This window comes from Populus euphratica, unplaced genomic scaffold (assembly GCF_000495115.2).
Source record: "Populus euphratica unplaced genomic scaffold, PopEup_1.0 scaffold487.1, whole genome shotgun sequence".
Classification (NCBI taxonomy): Eukaryota; Viridiplantae; Streptophyta; class Magnoliopsida; order Malpighiales; family Salicaceae; genus Populus; species Populus euphratica.
This window is the reverse complement of record NW_011500370.1, coordinates 68,122-82,290: the sequence shown is the minus strand read 5'-3', so window position 1 is coordinate 82,290 and position 14,169 is coordinate 68,122. Positions and strand designations below refer to the sequence as shown.

Genomic DNA, 14,169 nt, shown 5'->3' with positions numbered 1-14,169 from the left:
TACCCCCGTTCACAACAGAGTAAAGCACGAGGATTAGTCTCCAGCGTCATTTTCCTTCGCTGGCTACAAAGGGATCCGGTTGGTTTTGGTTTTGTGAAACCACCACAAATTCAGTGATTTTTTAGTCTAAAGAAAGCTAACTTCATCTTCATCAGCAAGGTAGTTTTTCTAGTGGGGAACTTTCTGAAAAGGCACCGATGCTACTCAGACTTCAACAACTCTTGATCCCACTATTGCAAGGTATCTCCAAAGAGGGAGGTGGACTGGAGTTGACAGTTTTTGAAGATTAATATGGCAACTCTTAACATTTATCATATATAAAACGCGTCTTTTTCCACAAAAACTACTTTCTGTGATGTCATTAGTGAATACTATGGAGAAGCTACACTGACTGGTAAATCCTTCGCTTAAGGTTTCGAGAGTACAACGAAGAGGTTATGAGGTGGGATTATTTCGAAGAGGAGCTACGGAAAGCCTCAAATGAGCCGATTGATACTGATTTTCTGTGCAACTTGTCCATCCTATTGCCATTTCCTGCTCTACCTCCGGAGCCCTTCAAAACATCAGCAAATTTTGCCATCTCGGATTTCTCAATAGAATGCAAGTCCTGATCCAGTAAATTGTCAAGTGACAAATCGCTACTTCTACCTGATGAAAATCTCATATGCCCACTAGACGATCCTACCTCCCTAAATCTCTGACTGTTCTCCAGACTCCTGCTGATTCTTTGGATATCCATGGAATTTCTAAACGAATGCCTGGATGAATAGAAGGATGGAGTTTGACCTCCAGTAGATTGCAAATCACTTGTGGCGTCTGTTGGTGTTGAAACACTTAAACTAACATTTGGAGAATCAGAATCTCCTGTCACTCCAGTTCTGTCACCTGATGATCCATGACTGTGATTATGAGTCTCCTTTCCCAATAAAAGTTTCCTAAGCTTGTGGAACATTTTGGTTTTCCCTGAGTAGCTCGTTTTTGGTGATAGAGGATCATCAAGTTCTCCTGCGTCTGTGATATAGGAGGCCTGGGAGGATGACCAGTGATCAGGTTCAAACTCCATTATGTTGATCCCCTTCTCCGCCATTCCTTCAGTATTTGCAAATTCAAGTATGAGCTGTTTTGCTTTCATCTCAGACCTAGGGCTTAGAGACTTACTAAGGTCTCTTGCAACAGTTTTACCATGAGGGGGCTGAAAATTGCGCAATTCATATCGCAAGCAAGCATTTACCCATCGAAGATAGACTAATTCTTCAACATCACTACACCGGTCTGCTTGGAGCTGCTCAACTTCCTTTGACAAGGCCTCATTTTCCTGCCGTAATTGATTGCCCTGCTTCCTTAATGTTTCTGTCTGCAACAAAATGAAACTGGAAAATGAATCACATGATAATCGGATATAATGACGCATGAATTATCAAGAATGAACTAATTACTAATTACCTCTGGATCCTCCAGAATGGAATTAGCAAGGATTTGGGAGGACTCCAGCTGAGAAAACAATTCAGAGTTTTCTAGACGCAATCTGGAGTTAGATTTCCTCAACTCTTCTGCCTCAATCTCCAAATCCTTCAGCCTTTGCAACTTCATTTTAATATCTGAATCAGTTTCAGCAGACTTGATTTCCTGCTCTTGCAACCTAGAAACTCTCTTCTTAAGGGACAATATCTGTTCCTTGTTCTGCTCTGCTTCAGACCTTAGTTTTTTCTTCACCAGTTCAAGTTCTGACCTGGCAGCATCAAGCTCGGCAACAACTTTCGCATGATCAACCACTTGAGCTTGCAGTCTTCTGTTATCAGCGCTCAAGGACTCAATTTTCAGAGCGAACAACTTAGCCTCCATGTTGTTTATTTTCAAACGGTTTTGCAACTCCATCACGGCTGCTTCTTGCTCTTTTAGGCCATAAAACTCAAGCATTTGGACCTCAAGGTTTCTTTCCCTCTCTCGAAGCATTCTGACTATGTTCTTCAGATGCCTGATATCTTGCTCATAATCGACCTTTTCCACACCTTTGGAGGATCTTGGAGTTTCCACATCTGATATAATTGTTTCTTCTTTCTTAGATGTCTTAGAATTATTGGCAGTAAAGTCCAATTCCTTCACAAGATCATTGAATTCAGGCAAGAGATACCCATCTTTATCCCCACTGTGAACACTGCTTGGAGACAAAACCTTAGAATTATTAACAGCAACATTCATCACGCATGAGTCATCCTGTGGAACAGAAAGCATGAAATTACTTTTCAACTATTAATAACAAAGACATAAAATTTGCATCTTTTGAAGAGCCATAAACCACAGCTCAATAGCCAAACAAACAGGTAAGAGAATTTAGTTTTCTAAAATGACTCCTGATAAATGGAGTACAAGTTACTCTATGAAATAATCCAGAGCGACAGATTTTACCCGCAAACATCATTCTGCAGAAAAATAAAAGGAGCGCAGAGTAGAATTTAGACACCATATTAAACGAGTTAAATACTTTATTCTGGTGCCCTCATATTTTTTACTCAGGCAGAACTTACAATGAAGTCTTTCCATGGCCTAGCGAGCTCATAATTTTCCCTAATTCCTTCAAATATTTCTTGAGGGAGAAGTGGCGGGTTCAGTTTTTACGGATATATTCACAAAAGGTAAACATGTAGTAAGGTGATGAGAAAACAAAACAATTCAATTTCTATTAGATAAACTGATTTTAGAAATGCTTTCACAATAAAATTGTTCGATTCAAAAAGTAAAGTAAAACAAAGGAAATACTACAAGGTTCACCGATCACCACTTTGCCATCTTGAGTTCACTACAGAAAGGCAGTTGCTAATTCAAGTGTTGCTATTAATCAAACTAAATGCATTGAATATTAGCAATAGAAAACATTATCCTGTACTATCAAAATTTATGAACGAAACTTACATATCTTTCTGCTGAAATTGAAGCGACACTGCCAGAACTCGATGTTCTATTCTTCACTTGAAGATCGTCTCCGTGCCGAGTTCTTTCCCCCCCAATGTCAACCTCACTACCATGATCTATAAACAATGGAAATAGACAGAATTATCAAAACATGGACAGAAATAAAAGCAAGACCAGTCAGTCATCAGTGGATAAGGAGATGAAACCTGAAGAGCGTGGGGAGCAAGGAAGCTGGGAAGACTTATTCCAGTTGATTTTCAAGCGTGCAAGGAGAAATCCAGCAGAAGAGAGTACTAAAGCCACCCCAAATTTGATTAAAACAGGCCTTATATCACTTTTATCTTTTACCATGATACAAGTCAACTTATGAATCCACATGAAAAATAGAGAGAGAGAGAGATCATAATTCATAGGTCGTCTTCATCATCATCCTCCATCTACATAGCCAAAACAACCAATATTAGCCAGCCTAATATTTCCATTAACAGACAACAAGAGCATATATATATTGACGAACCAGCAAAACCCACATAGAATTAATCTTGATTCTAAAAAACCATAGAGAAAGACCATGAACCCCATGGTCCTTACCATATAAAACCAAGAATCCAGAATAAGCCAAACCTTACATTTAATACGTTAGTTTTAAGATGAGAGGTGGCCAAAAGGGAGAAATGAATAATCAAAGAAGCAAAATTTAATTCAAAGCATGCTGATTTCTTCTAAACAGAGAGCTTAAAAAAACTAAACAAGTAATGATCCGCGCCATGTTAAAGCAACAATTGATGAATAAGAAAAATCCCAAAAAAGCAACGCCTTTATCAACCATGCTCGTTCTGTTGGAATACAAGCCTAGAGCTAGAAACCAGAAGGATCAACGAGACAAAAAATAAGGGAGAAAAAAAGCTCATGTCGATAAGACAAAGTGCATACCCAGAAACAGAAACCGAGATCAAAACAAGCCATTTCAAGTTTAAAAAATTAAAAAAATAAAATAAAAGGAGGTATGACAAAAACCCAACTTGAAAATTCAGTTATATATAATTTTGATAGAGAAAGAAGACTAAATTATTAAAGAGAGGGATTGCAAGGGCATTGAATCTTCCGTGGCAAGCGCGCTGTCTAGAAAGCGAAATTATTGATATAGTTTTTTTGAACAATATAAATATAATTATTTATGTGTATTTCAATGAAAGAATAATTTTAATAACTTATACAGTTATTTGTACTTTAACTACTTTTAATTTTTTAAGAAAAATATTTAAAAGAATCATGGAAATAAAAAATAATAATCTTTAAATAATTTATTTAAACAACGTTTTTTATTGAGCTATCTCTTTTCACTGTAAAATTAAAGAAAAAATTAAAAATATATTTTTATTTTATTTTTTCTCTCCCTCGGCAGAAAAATCAATCTTGACAAAAAAAAATATAATTTTGAACCCTATTAGTTTTTTTTCTAAGATGGTACGTATTTGATTTAATTAATAATAAAAACGTATAGCTTGTGGGGTTTCTGTCTTGTCTCGTACGTGTTCTTTTTAATGGCATATCAAAAACTTAGGTGAGGCAGAGAGACACAAGTTGACTTGTTTTATTGTCTGAAAGAGAAATTTTGGTTAGAAACTACAAACACCCAGATTCTGAACCTTTTTTCTTTTTAAGAGAAAAATAATATTTAGAAGCTAGGAAAATCTTCCTGGAATTTATTTTAATGAAAAATAATTTTTTTATTTTTAGAAGAAAAAAAATTTCATTTGAATCAATGGAATTTTTTTCTTTTAAATACAACAACAACAACAAAAAAGATTTTCTAAAATGAAAGGTAAATAAGTTTTCTAAATCCCTATTAATTTTTATATATATATAATTTGTTAAATTTTTTTTGAAATAATTTCTTTTGATATATTTTTTCAAATAATTAGAACGAGCTAAAACCCCTCCGAAAAATATTGTAACTACACATTCATTTTTTTTTTTTTTTTTAGATTAACGTGGGTGTCCGGGTCAGCTTGCGCGCATCACGACTAATCCCACGGGCCCTGAAGTTAACGACCATGTAAGCCTCCAGTGGCCATCATATGAGCAACCAAGGACTCGAACCTGAGATCACAGAGGGAGCAAACCCTTTGATCCCAAGTCCTTACCACTTGGCCACCACCTAGATGGTTAACTACACATTCATTTACATTGCAATGTAATGACCTTTTTGTTCCTCTACCAAAAACACTTAATGTTAGTTATAATATAATTTCAAATAACCCATTTATCATTACTATATTGATGGGGGAATAAATAAGTCTTTTGTCTTATTAATTATATAATAAAATAACTAAAATATCATTGAAAGTAAAAAGTTAAACATGCATCAAGAGGCATTTTTTTTACAAGGATTTTTTTAATATAATATCAGTTAAGGGGCAATTTAGTATTTGAAAAAATAAAAAAAATCAAAATATATATTGAAACTAAAAAAAAACCTTCAAAGAAAAAAATAATAATAATTAAAAGAATGATTTTTGCATAATTATTAAGTCTTGTTAGGGGTAATTTGGTATTTAAATAAAAATTTTCAAAGGCATGTGGTGCACTCAACAATGTGCTCAACATCCAAAAACATCTTTTTGTTATATCAATGTTAGTGGTCTAATTTGTTAATGGTGAGCCTTTTTGCTTTCTTTTATTTAAAAAAAAATAATATGATATATATTTGTCTCAATATATCTAATTAATATTCAATCTTAATAAAACATTAATAAGGAACAATATTGTAATATAATAGAAATCTTATAATTATAACAACTTTATAATTTTTTTTGCAAGGTATTTTTGTCCTAAGAACTTTATCTTTACTCTATATTCATTAATCAAATATTTGATTTATTAATAAAATATTTAACAAATATTAAAGATAAATAAAGCTTTTATTATTAATAAATATATTTACATGAACAAAATAAATATCACGTGTAACCAACTGATTGGTAATATGCATATACACTAACAATCTTTCATTTACATTAAAATCAATTACTTATGTATCAAACACTACATCACTCTACTTGATTATAATGATTTTACTTAGACAATGACTTAGTAAGAGAATCTACAAAGTTCTCTTCAATAGATTTTTTATCTATCTTTCCATCTTTCTTTCTATAATTTTCTAATCAAATTGAATTATCTAGATATATTTTTTAGATCATTGATGAGACCTTGATTCTTTTGCTTATACAATGATTCCATTATTATCACAATATAGGGCTAATGGATCAACAATACTAGGAATCATACCTAATTCAGTGATAAATTTCTTGATTCAAACAATTTTTTTTATCCCTTTAAAAGTAAAGATGCACTCAACTTTAATTGTAAAATCTACTTTGATCTCTTATTTTGAATTCTTCTAACTCGGACCATTACTTAAAGTATAATATAACTAGGCTTGATTTTTATTTTCAATATTTGATTGAAAACTAGCTTTTAAATAACCATGAGCTACAACTTTATCTCCTCCATAGATTGGAAAAACATTATTCGTTCTTCTAGAGTATTAAATAATGTTTTTCATTATATTTTAGTGACCTTCACCTAGATTAAATCAATATCTACTCGTTATAATCAAAGTATAAGATAAATCTAATCTTGTACATAGTAGCATCACATACATTATGAATCTTATATTTTAAGTATATGAAATCATTTTTATCTTATCTCTCTCAATTTATGTTTTAAGGTACATATACTTAGAAAGATATACCCTATATAAAATAGGTAAGTATTCTATTTTGGATTCTTCCATGCCAAATAATTTTGACATTTTATTTATATATAAGGATTAGAATAATCCAAACAACTTTTTAGATCTATCCCTGTGAATCATTATTCCCAGTATATAGGTTGTTCTCTTATATCTTTTATGAAAAAATTCTTGGGAAATTAAATTTTTACTAACTAGAGTAAAGAAATGATATTTTCTATTAATAATATGGCATCTATATATAATATTAGAAAAATGAATCCACTTCTACCAACTTTTTTATAAACACAAGGCTCATCTATATTTTTTATGAAATCAAAATATTTGATTAGCTCATCAAAATTGATATTCCAACTCCTTAAAACTTAATTAAATCTATAAATAAATTTTTATAAATTGCATACTTTATTGGCAAATTTCTTAGATTCAAAATTTTCAAGTTGTGCATGTACACATCTTCTTAAAGATTCTCATTCAAGAATATAATTTTGATATCCATTTATAAAATCTTATAATCATTGTATGCAGTTATAGTAAGCAAAGTCTTTATAGATTTTAAAATAGTTATTGGCAATAAGATTTCATTAAAGTTAACATATTTCTCTTTGTTTGTAACATTTAATAACTAGTCTAGCTTTTTTACATTTATAAATTATCATTTATGTTAATCTTTTTATTAAAGATTCACTTACATCTGATGTGCATCATGGGAATGATAATCCATCTCGTAAAGGTAAATCAAATATGCAAGAGGATTCAGATGGTCCGATGACAAGAGCGAGAGCGAAACAACTACAAAGGACCTTGACGAGTCAGATTGGAATGATTGAAGCTGCATCGGAGTTAAAATTTGGCAATCAGTTTCAAATTGGTTCAAGGGTGCTTATTTGCCTATAATTGGAGCTTAAAGATGGGAAGAGCCCTTAATGGTTCTTTTGATGCTGGACTACTTGAATTTGGGTTGATAATGCAAATAAGTTAAGAAATTGATGTTGTTTACGTCAGAACAGTAGATGAATTTGAACCCGAATTTGAAGTCATCCATTACATGTGAAAACAAGACTAATCTAGGTGGATTTCAAGTTCAGAACGTGATCTTTCCAGATTGTCCAACCATGATTGCATTGAACTTTTAGCCAATATTTGAACTTAATTCCGAGAATTAAGAGTTATTCTTCCAAATTGATTTGTGAAGAACCCTACCTGACTTATCACTCTTCAATCACAAAGAGTGTGGCGTCAAAATCTTAGATTGATCTTTATGGCGTCCAGATCGACTTATCAAAGTATCACTCTAATCTATCCTCCATTTTATTTACCTTAAAAATACTATAATCCAGCCTAAACACCAAAAGAAAGACAACACAACCAAACCCATCCTTCATCCATTTTCATCAGATTCATTGTTGCCGATTTTTGAATCATTTACGGCACAACATCTGGTATCAGAGCATCAGTTGCGATCTAAGGCAGGAGCCAGAAATAGAAGAAAGGCTTACAGGAATTGAGGTTGATAAACTTAATTATGGCTGCAGATAAAGAAGATTTGCCAAGAGGGTTAAGTTTAGAACAGGCATAGGTTATGGGCTTACAACGATTTCATGCTGAGATTCGGGATGAAATGACTGGAATTCGTGAACAGTTACATACCCTTATGCAAATGATGCAAAGAAATAATTTGCAACCCCAGCAGAGGCAAGCACTTAGGGTGCCACGAAATGATTTTGTAGAAGCTGATGGAGATCCAAATGGGGATGATGAGGCTGACGATAGGGGCAGACCAAGAAGACAGAATAATAATCCTCCTAGTGGTCTCAAACTTAAGATTCCACCGTTTCGAGGAAGTGGTTTACCTGAGGAATACTTGGAATGGATTCAGAAGGTTGAAAAGGTGTTCGAATGGTATGGATATTCTGAAGAAAGGAAGTGCAAGGTGGCAGCACTTGAGTTTACAGATTATGCTCTTTTATGGTGGGAAAACTTAAAGATTCAGAGGAGAAGGGATGGAGAAGAGGAGATTAGAACGTGGGCAACTATGAAAAGAGTGATGAAGAAGAGATTTATTCCTGATTATTATAAACAAGAGTTATACATCAGACTTCAGACTTTGCGACAAGGATCTTTAAGCGTGGAAGAGTATGTGAAAGAGTTTGAGTTGCTACAAATTCGATGTGAATTGATGGAACCCCAAGAACAAACAATAACTAGATTTCTTGGAGGGTTGAGGAAGGATATAGCTAATGTGGTTGAATTGCAACCGTACATCTTCCTTGAGGATGTTATAAAGCTTGCAAGTCGTGTAGAGAGGCAGCAGAAATGAGGAGGTGTCCGAACTAGTGTAACTATGTCAAGTACGACAAGGGACAGATTTACGCCTACACGAACATGGAGCACACCTAAACGAGATAAGAAGGTGGAGGTCAGCAAAGGGAATACCAGTTCTGATTCTTTAAAGGGAAAGGAGAAGGTGACATAACCTCCACATCCTAGGAGGTCATGGGACATCAAGTGCTTCAAGTGCTTAGGACATGGGCACATTGCTTCAGAATGTCCAAATAAAAGGGTAATGATATTGCATGGGGATCATGGAGAGTTGATTAATGGAGATGAGGCTGAAACTGAAGATAAAGATGAGGCACAAATGGAACAGGAAGAGGATTTCGAACCAGTGAAGGGAGATTTGTTGGTTGTGCAACGGGTTCTGAATGCACAAATTGATGTTAGTGATGAGCAACGCGAGAACATCTTTCATACTCGATGTCAGATTCGAGATAAGGTGTGTGGGATGATCATTGATAATGGAAGTTGCACTAATGTTGCGTCAACTACCTTGGTGGAGAAATTGGGCTTAACTACCATTCCACATCCCAGACCGTATAGTTTGCGATGGCTGAATGAGAATGGGTAGATTCGAGTGACAAAGCAAGTTCTTGTACCCTTTTCCATTAAAACCTATCATGACGAGGTTTTGTGTGACGTTGCGCCGATATCAGCTAGTCATTTGTTACTGGGTTGTCCATGGCAGTTTGATAAGAATGTGACCTATAATGGACGAAAAAACACTTATTCTTTCATGCTGAATGGAAAGAAGGTGAACATGTTACCATTGAGTTATCAACAGGTTAGAGAGGATCAGTTACGAAGCCAACAGAAGGAGTTGCAATCATGTAAGGGGCTGTTGTTAGCCAAAAAAGGAGATATCAAACAGGCATTAGCTTCGACGGGGGTTGTTTTCTTGATCTGGGCAAAGCAATTGCTACAAGTAGAATGATTGGACTTACCAACACAGATTAAGGAATTGCTAGAAGAATTTAAAGATGTGTTTCCAAATGAATTACCTAAAGGGTTACCGCCTATTCGTGGAATTGAGCATCAAATTGATTTGGTGCCGGGAGCTTCACTTCCTAATAGACCAACATACAGATGTAATCCAGAGGAAGCAAAAGAGATTCAAAGGCAGGTCGGTGAGCTTGTAGAGAAGGGCTATGTTCGAGAATCACTTAGTCCATGTTCCGTACCTACTTTGCTTGTACCGAAGAAAGATGGTACCATGAGGATGTGTATGGACAGTCGTGCTATCAACAAAATAATAGTTAAGTATTGATTTCCTATACCCAGACTTGATGATTTGCTTGATGAGTTGCATGGTGCTGCATTGTTTTCTAAAGTCGATTTGATGAGTGGTTATCACCAAATTAGAATGAAAGAGGGAGATGAATGGAAAACAGCATTTAAAACTAAACAGGGGTTATATGAATGGATGGTAATGCCGTTTGGGTTATCTAATGCGCCTAGTACATTTATGAGGCTTCTGAATCATGTTTTGAGGAAGTATATTGGGCTGTTTGTTGTAGTATATTTTGATGATATCCTGGTGTATAACAAGACCTTTGATGATCATGTGAAGCATCTTAGAGTTGTGTTTGAAACTTTGTGAGATTCTAAGTTGTATGGGAAACTCACAAAGTGTTACTTCTGTAAAGAAAGTGTCGTGTTTCTTGGATATATTATCTCTAGCAAGGGAGTTAAGGTTGATGAGGAGAAAATTAAGGCAATTCGGGACTGGCCAAAACCTGCTAGTATCTCTGATGTGAGGAGTTTTCATGGTTTAGCTTCTTTCTACAAGCGATTTGTGAAAGACTTCAGCTCTATTGTTGCTCCCATGACAGAATGCTTGAAAAAAGGGAATGAGTTTAGATGGAGTGCAGATGCGCAGAAAGCTTTTGAGCTAATTAAAGAAAAGTTGTGTACTGCTCCAGTTTTAGCACTTCCAGACTTTGCTAAAACATTCGAAATAGAGTGTGATGCTTCCGGAGTTGGAATTGGGGCTGTTTTGATGCAAGAAAAGAGGCCGATTGCATTCTTCAGTGAAAAGTTAAATGGAGCATGTTTGAACTACTCTATTTACGACAAGGAGTTCTATGCTTTGATTCGGGCTCTGGAGGTATGGCAGCACTACTTGTTGCCAAAAGAATTCGTTATTCATACTGATCATGAATCCTTGAAGTATCTTAAGGGGCAAAGCAAGCTGAATCGAAGACATGCTAAATGGGTGGAGTTTATGGAGTCATTTCCTTATGTCATAAAGTACAAGAAAGGGCAAGTTAATGTGGTTGCTGATGCTCTTTCTAGGAGGTATGCACTGATCTCTATGTTGAATGCAAGGTTGATGGGTTTTGAACAAGTGAAGGATCAATACGCTAATGATTCCTACTTTGCTAATGTGGTTACCGAATGTGCAAAGGGAGCTTGTGATGGGTTCTTTATGCATGAAGGTTACTTGTTCAAAATGGGCAGAATGTGTATTCCTTCAGGTTCATTACGGGAGTTGCTTGTGCGAGAGGCTCATGGTGGTGGTCTTAGTGGTCATTTTGGGGAGAAGAAGACTTATGAGTTGCTGAAAGAACATTTCTTTTGGCCTAGCATGTTACGGGATGTGCACAAGGTGATTGAGAGATGTGCTATTTGCAAGAAAGCTAAGGGTAAAGAGAATGCATATGGGCTGTATATGCCGTTGCCTATTCCAAAGCAACCGTGGATGGATGTTAGCATGGACTTTGTACTGGGGTTACCGAGAACACAGCGTGGAAAGGATTCAATAATGGTTGTGGTTGATCGATTCTCCAAAATGTCCCATTTCATTCCTTGCAACAAAACTGACGATGCTGTACATGTAGCTGATTTGTTCTTTCAAGAGATTGTTCGTTTGCATGGAGTTCCTAAAAGCATTGTCTCTGATCGTGATACAAAGTTCTTAAGCCACTTTTGGAAGACTCTTTGGAGGAAGCTAGGAACGAAGTTACTTTTCAGTACGGCATGTCATCCACAAACTGATGGACAAACTGAGGTAGTAAACCAAACTTTATCTTCTTTGTTACGAGCTGTTATACATAAGAATTTGAAGAGTTGGGATACTTGTTTGCCTATTGTGGAGTTTGCATATAATCGTAGTGTGCATGGGGCTACAAAATTTTCACCATTTGAGGTCGTGTATGGCTTTAATCCTTGTGTTCCTATTGATCTTGTTCATATTCCAATTGATGAGAGGACATCTATGGATGGAATTAGAAAGGCAGAATTGATGAAGAAACTACATGAGCAGGTTCGATTACATATTGAGGAGAAAACAACAAAGTATGCTAAACAAGCTAACAAGGGGCGGAAAATGGTTAGGTTTGAACCTGGTGATCTTGTTTGGATTCATCTTAGTAAGGGCAGATTTCCAAGCAAACGCAAGTCCAAGTTGATGCCAAGAGCTGATGGTCCATTTCGGATTATAGAGAAGGTGAATGATAATGCGTATAAGGTAGATCTTCCTGGTGATTACAATGTATCAGCTACTTTTAATGTGAAAGACTTGACTCCATACTTGGATGATGACGACGATTATGATTTGAGGACAAATCATTATCAACCCGGGGCTGATGATGTGCATCATGGGAATGATAATCCATCTCGTAAAGGTAAATCAAATATGCAAGAGGATTCAGATGGTCCAATGACAAGAGCGAGAGCGAAACAACTACAAAGGACCTTGACGATTCAGATTGGAATGATTGAAGCTGCGTCGGAGTTAAAATTTGGCAATCAGTTTCAAATTGGTTCAAGGGTGCTTATTTGCCTACAATTGGAGCTTAAAGATGGGAAGAGCTCTTAATGGTTCTTTTGATGCTGGACTACTTGAATTTGGGTTGATAATGCAAATAAGTTAAGAAATTGATGTTGTTTACGTCAGAACAGTAGATAAATTTGAACCCGAATTTGAAGTCATCCATTGCATGTGAAAACAAGACTAATCTAGGTGGATTTCAAGTTCAGAACGTGATCTTTCCAGATTGTCCAACCATGATTGCATTGGACTTTTGTGCAAGAAGTTATAGCCATTTTAAATTCGGTCTGTTTATGTTTCAATTAAAGTCAGAAAATGTGTGCTAGTGTAATTTGTCTGGTTACTTTGTCAAAGTCCAAGTTTTGGGCTTGATTTCTGTCATGTTGAATTTTCCTAAGTGTGGAGGGATGTTCCATTATAAATATGGCATCAGAATATGTAATAAACAACTTTTGGCCAATATTTGAACTTAATTCCGAGAATTAAGAGTTATTCTTCCAAATTGATTTGTGAAGAACCCTACCTGACTTATCACTCTTCAATCACAAAGAGTGTGGCGTCAAAATCCTAGATTGATCTTTGTGGCGTCCAGATCGACTTATCAAAGTATCACTCTAGTTTATCCTCCATTTTTATTTACCTTAAAAATACTATAATCTAGCCTAAACACCAGAAGAAAGACAATACAACCAGACCCATCCTTCATCCATTTTCATCAGATTCATTGTTGCCGATTTTTGAATCATTCACGGCACTGATCCATTTGAGAGCAGAATTTAAAGGTTTGTAATTAATCACAAGTCTTGGTGTGCCTGTTTTGATTTTAGAGTTTTTATTCACATAAAAGGCTGCACACGACCAGGATGATCGAGACTTTTGGATAAGACCTTTAGACTCGAGATCGTGGATTTCAAGTCTGCAATGCTGTTCTAAATCAGCAATCATTTGTATAGATCTTCTTTTGTAGGTATTAGTTTTTATGAAAAAGTATCTTCATAGGAAAGATCAACGATGTGTTATTTTCTTTTTTAGAAAGCATTAGGTAAGTCTGAACAGATTTGCTGTTCAATTTTATTTTGTAAATTAATGACTTTCTTTTGTAAATCAAAGTGTTGTAGTTGTTTGGTTATGCGACAAAAAGAAACATGGTTTTGTAAATCATGTAAATGGAATTGTTTTCCATGAATTAGTGCATTGATATGATAAGTATGTGTAGAGCATGCTTTAATTAAATTTAAATTTCTAGTCTTAAACTTCTCTAGGAATGAGAAAACAAGTTTAATGTTGTTGATTTTGGAAGTAATACAATTATGATGTGCTTGATATGGAGTGATCATGTCAATGAATGTAGTGCCAAGAATGATGGTACGATTAATATCTTTTGTAACAA

At 35.2% G+C, this 14,169-nt stretch overlaps 1 protein-coding gene across 3 annotated transcripts; it reads right to left on the bottom strand.

The window, feature by feature from the left end:
- Positions 1-276: 276 nt before the first annotated feature.
- Positions 277-4,030, bottom strand: LOC105114131 (protein CHUP1, chloroplastic-like). 3 transcript variants are annotated; one of them, XM_011010563.1, is made up of 6 exons: positions 3,923-4,030; positions 3,843-3,864; positions 3,117-3,347; positions 2,911-3,026; positions 1,444-2,214; positions 277-1,354 (listed from the first exon to the last, which is right to left on the bottom strand). In XM_011010563.1, the coding sequence occupies exons 3-6, from the start codon at positions 3,319-3,321 to the stop codon at positions 449-451; spliced, it is 1,998 nt and encodes a 665-aa protein (XP_011008865.1). In that variant the 5' UTR covers positions 3,322-3,347; positions 3,843-3,864; positions 3,923-4,030; the 3' UTR covers positions 277-448. The 3 variants fall into 3 exon arrangements, with proteins under 3 accessions (XP_011008865.1, XP_011008864.1, XP_011008866.1); XM_011010562.1 differs by having other exon boundaries at positions 3,844-4,030; XM_011010564.1 differs by lacking the exons at positions 3,843-3,864; positions 3,923-4,030 and adding an exon at positions 3,540-3,835 and having other exon boundaries at positions 3,117-3,348.
- Positions 4,031-14,169: the final 10,139 nt, after the last annotated feature.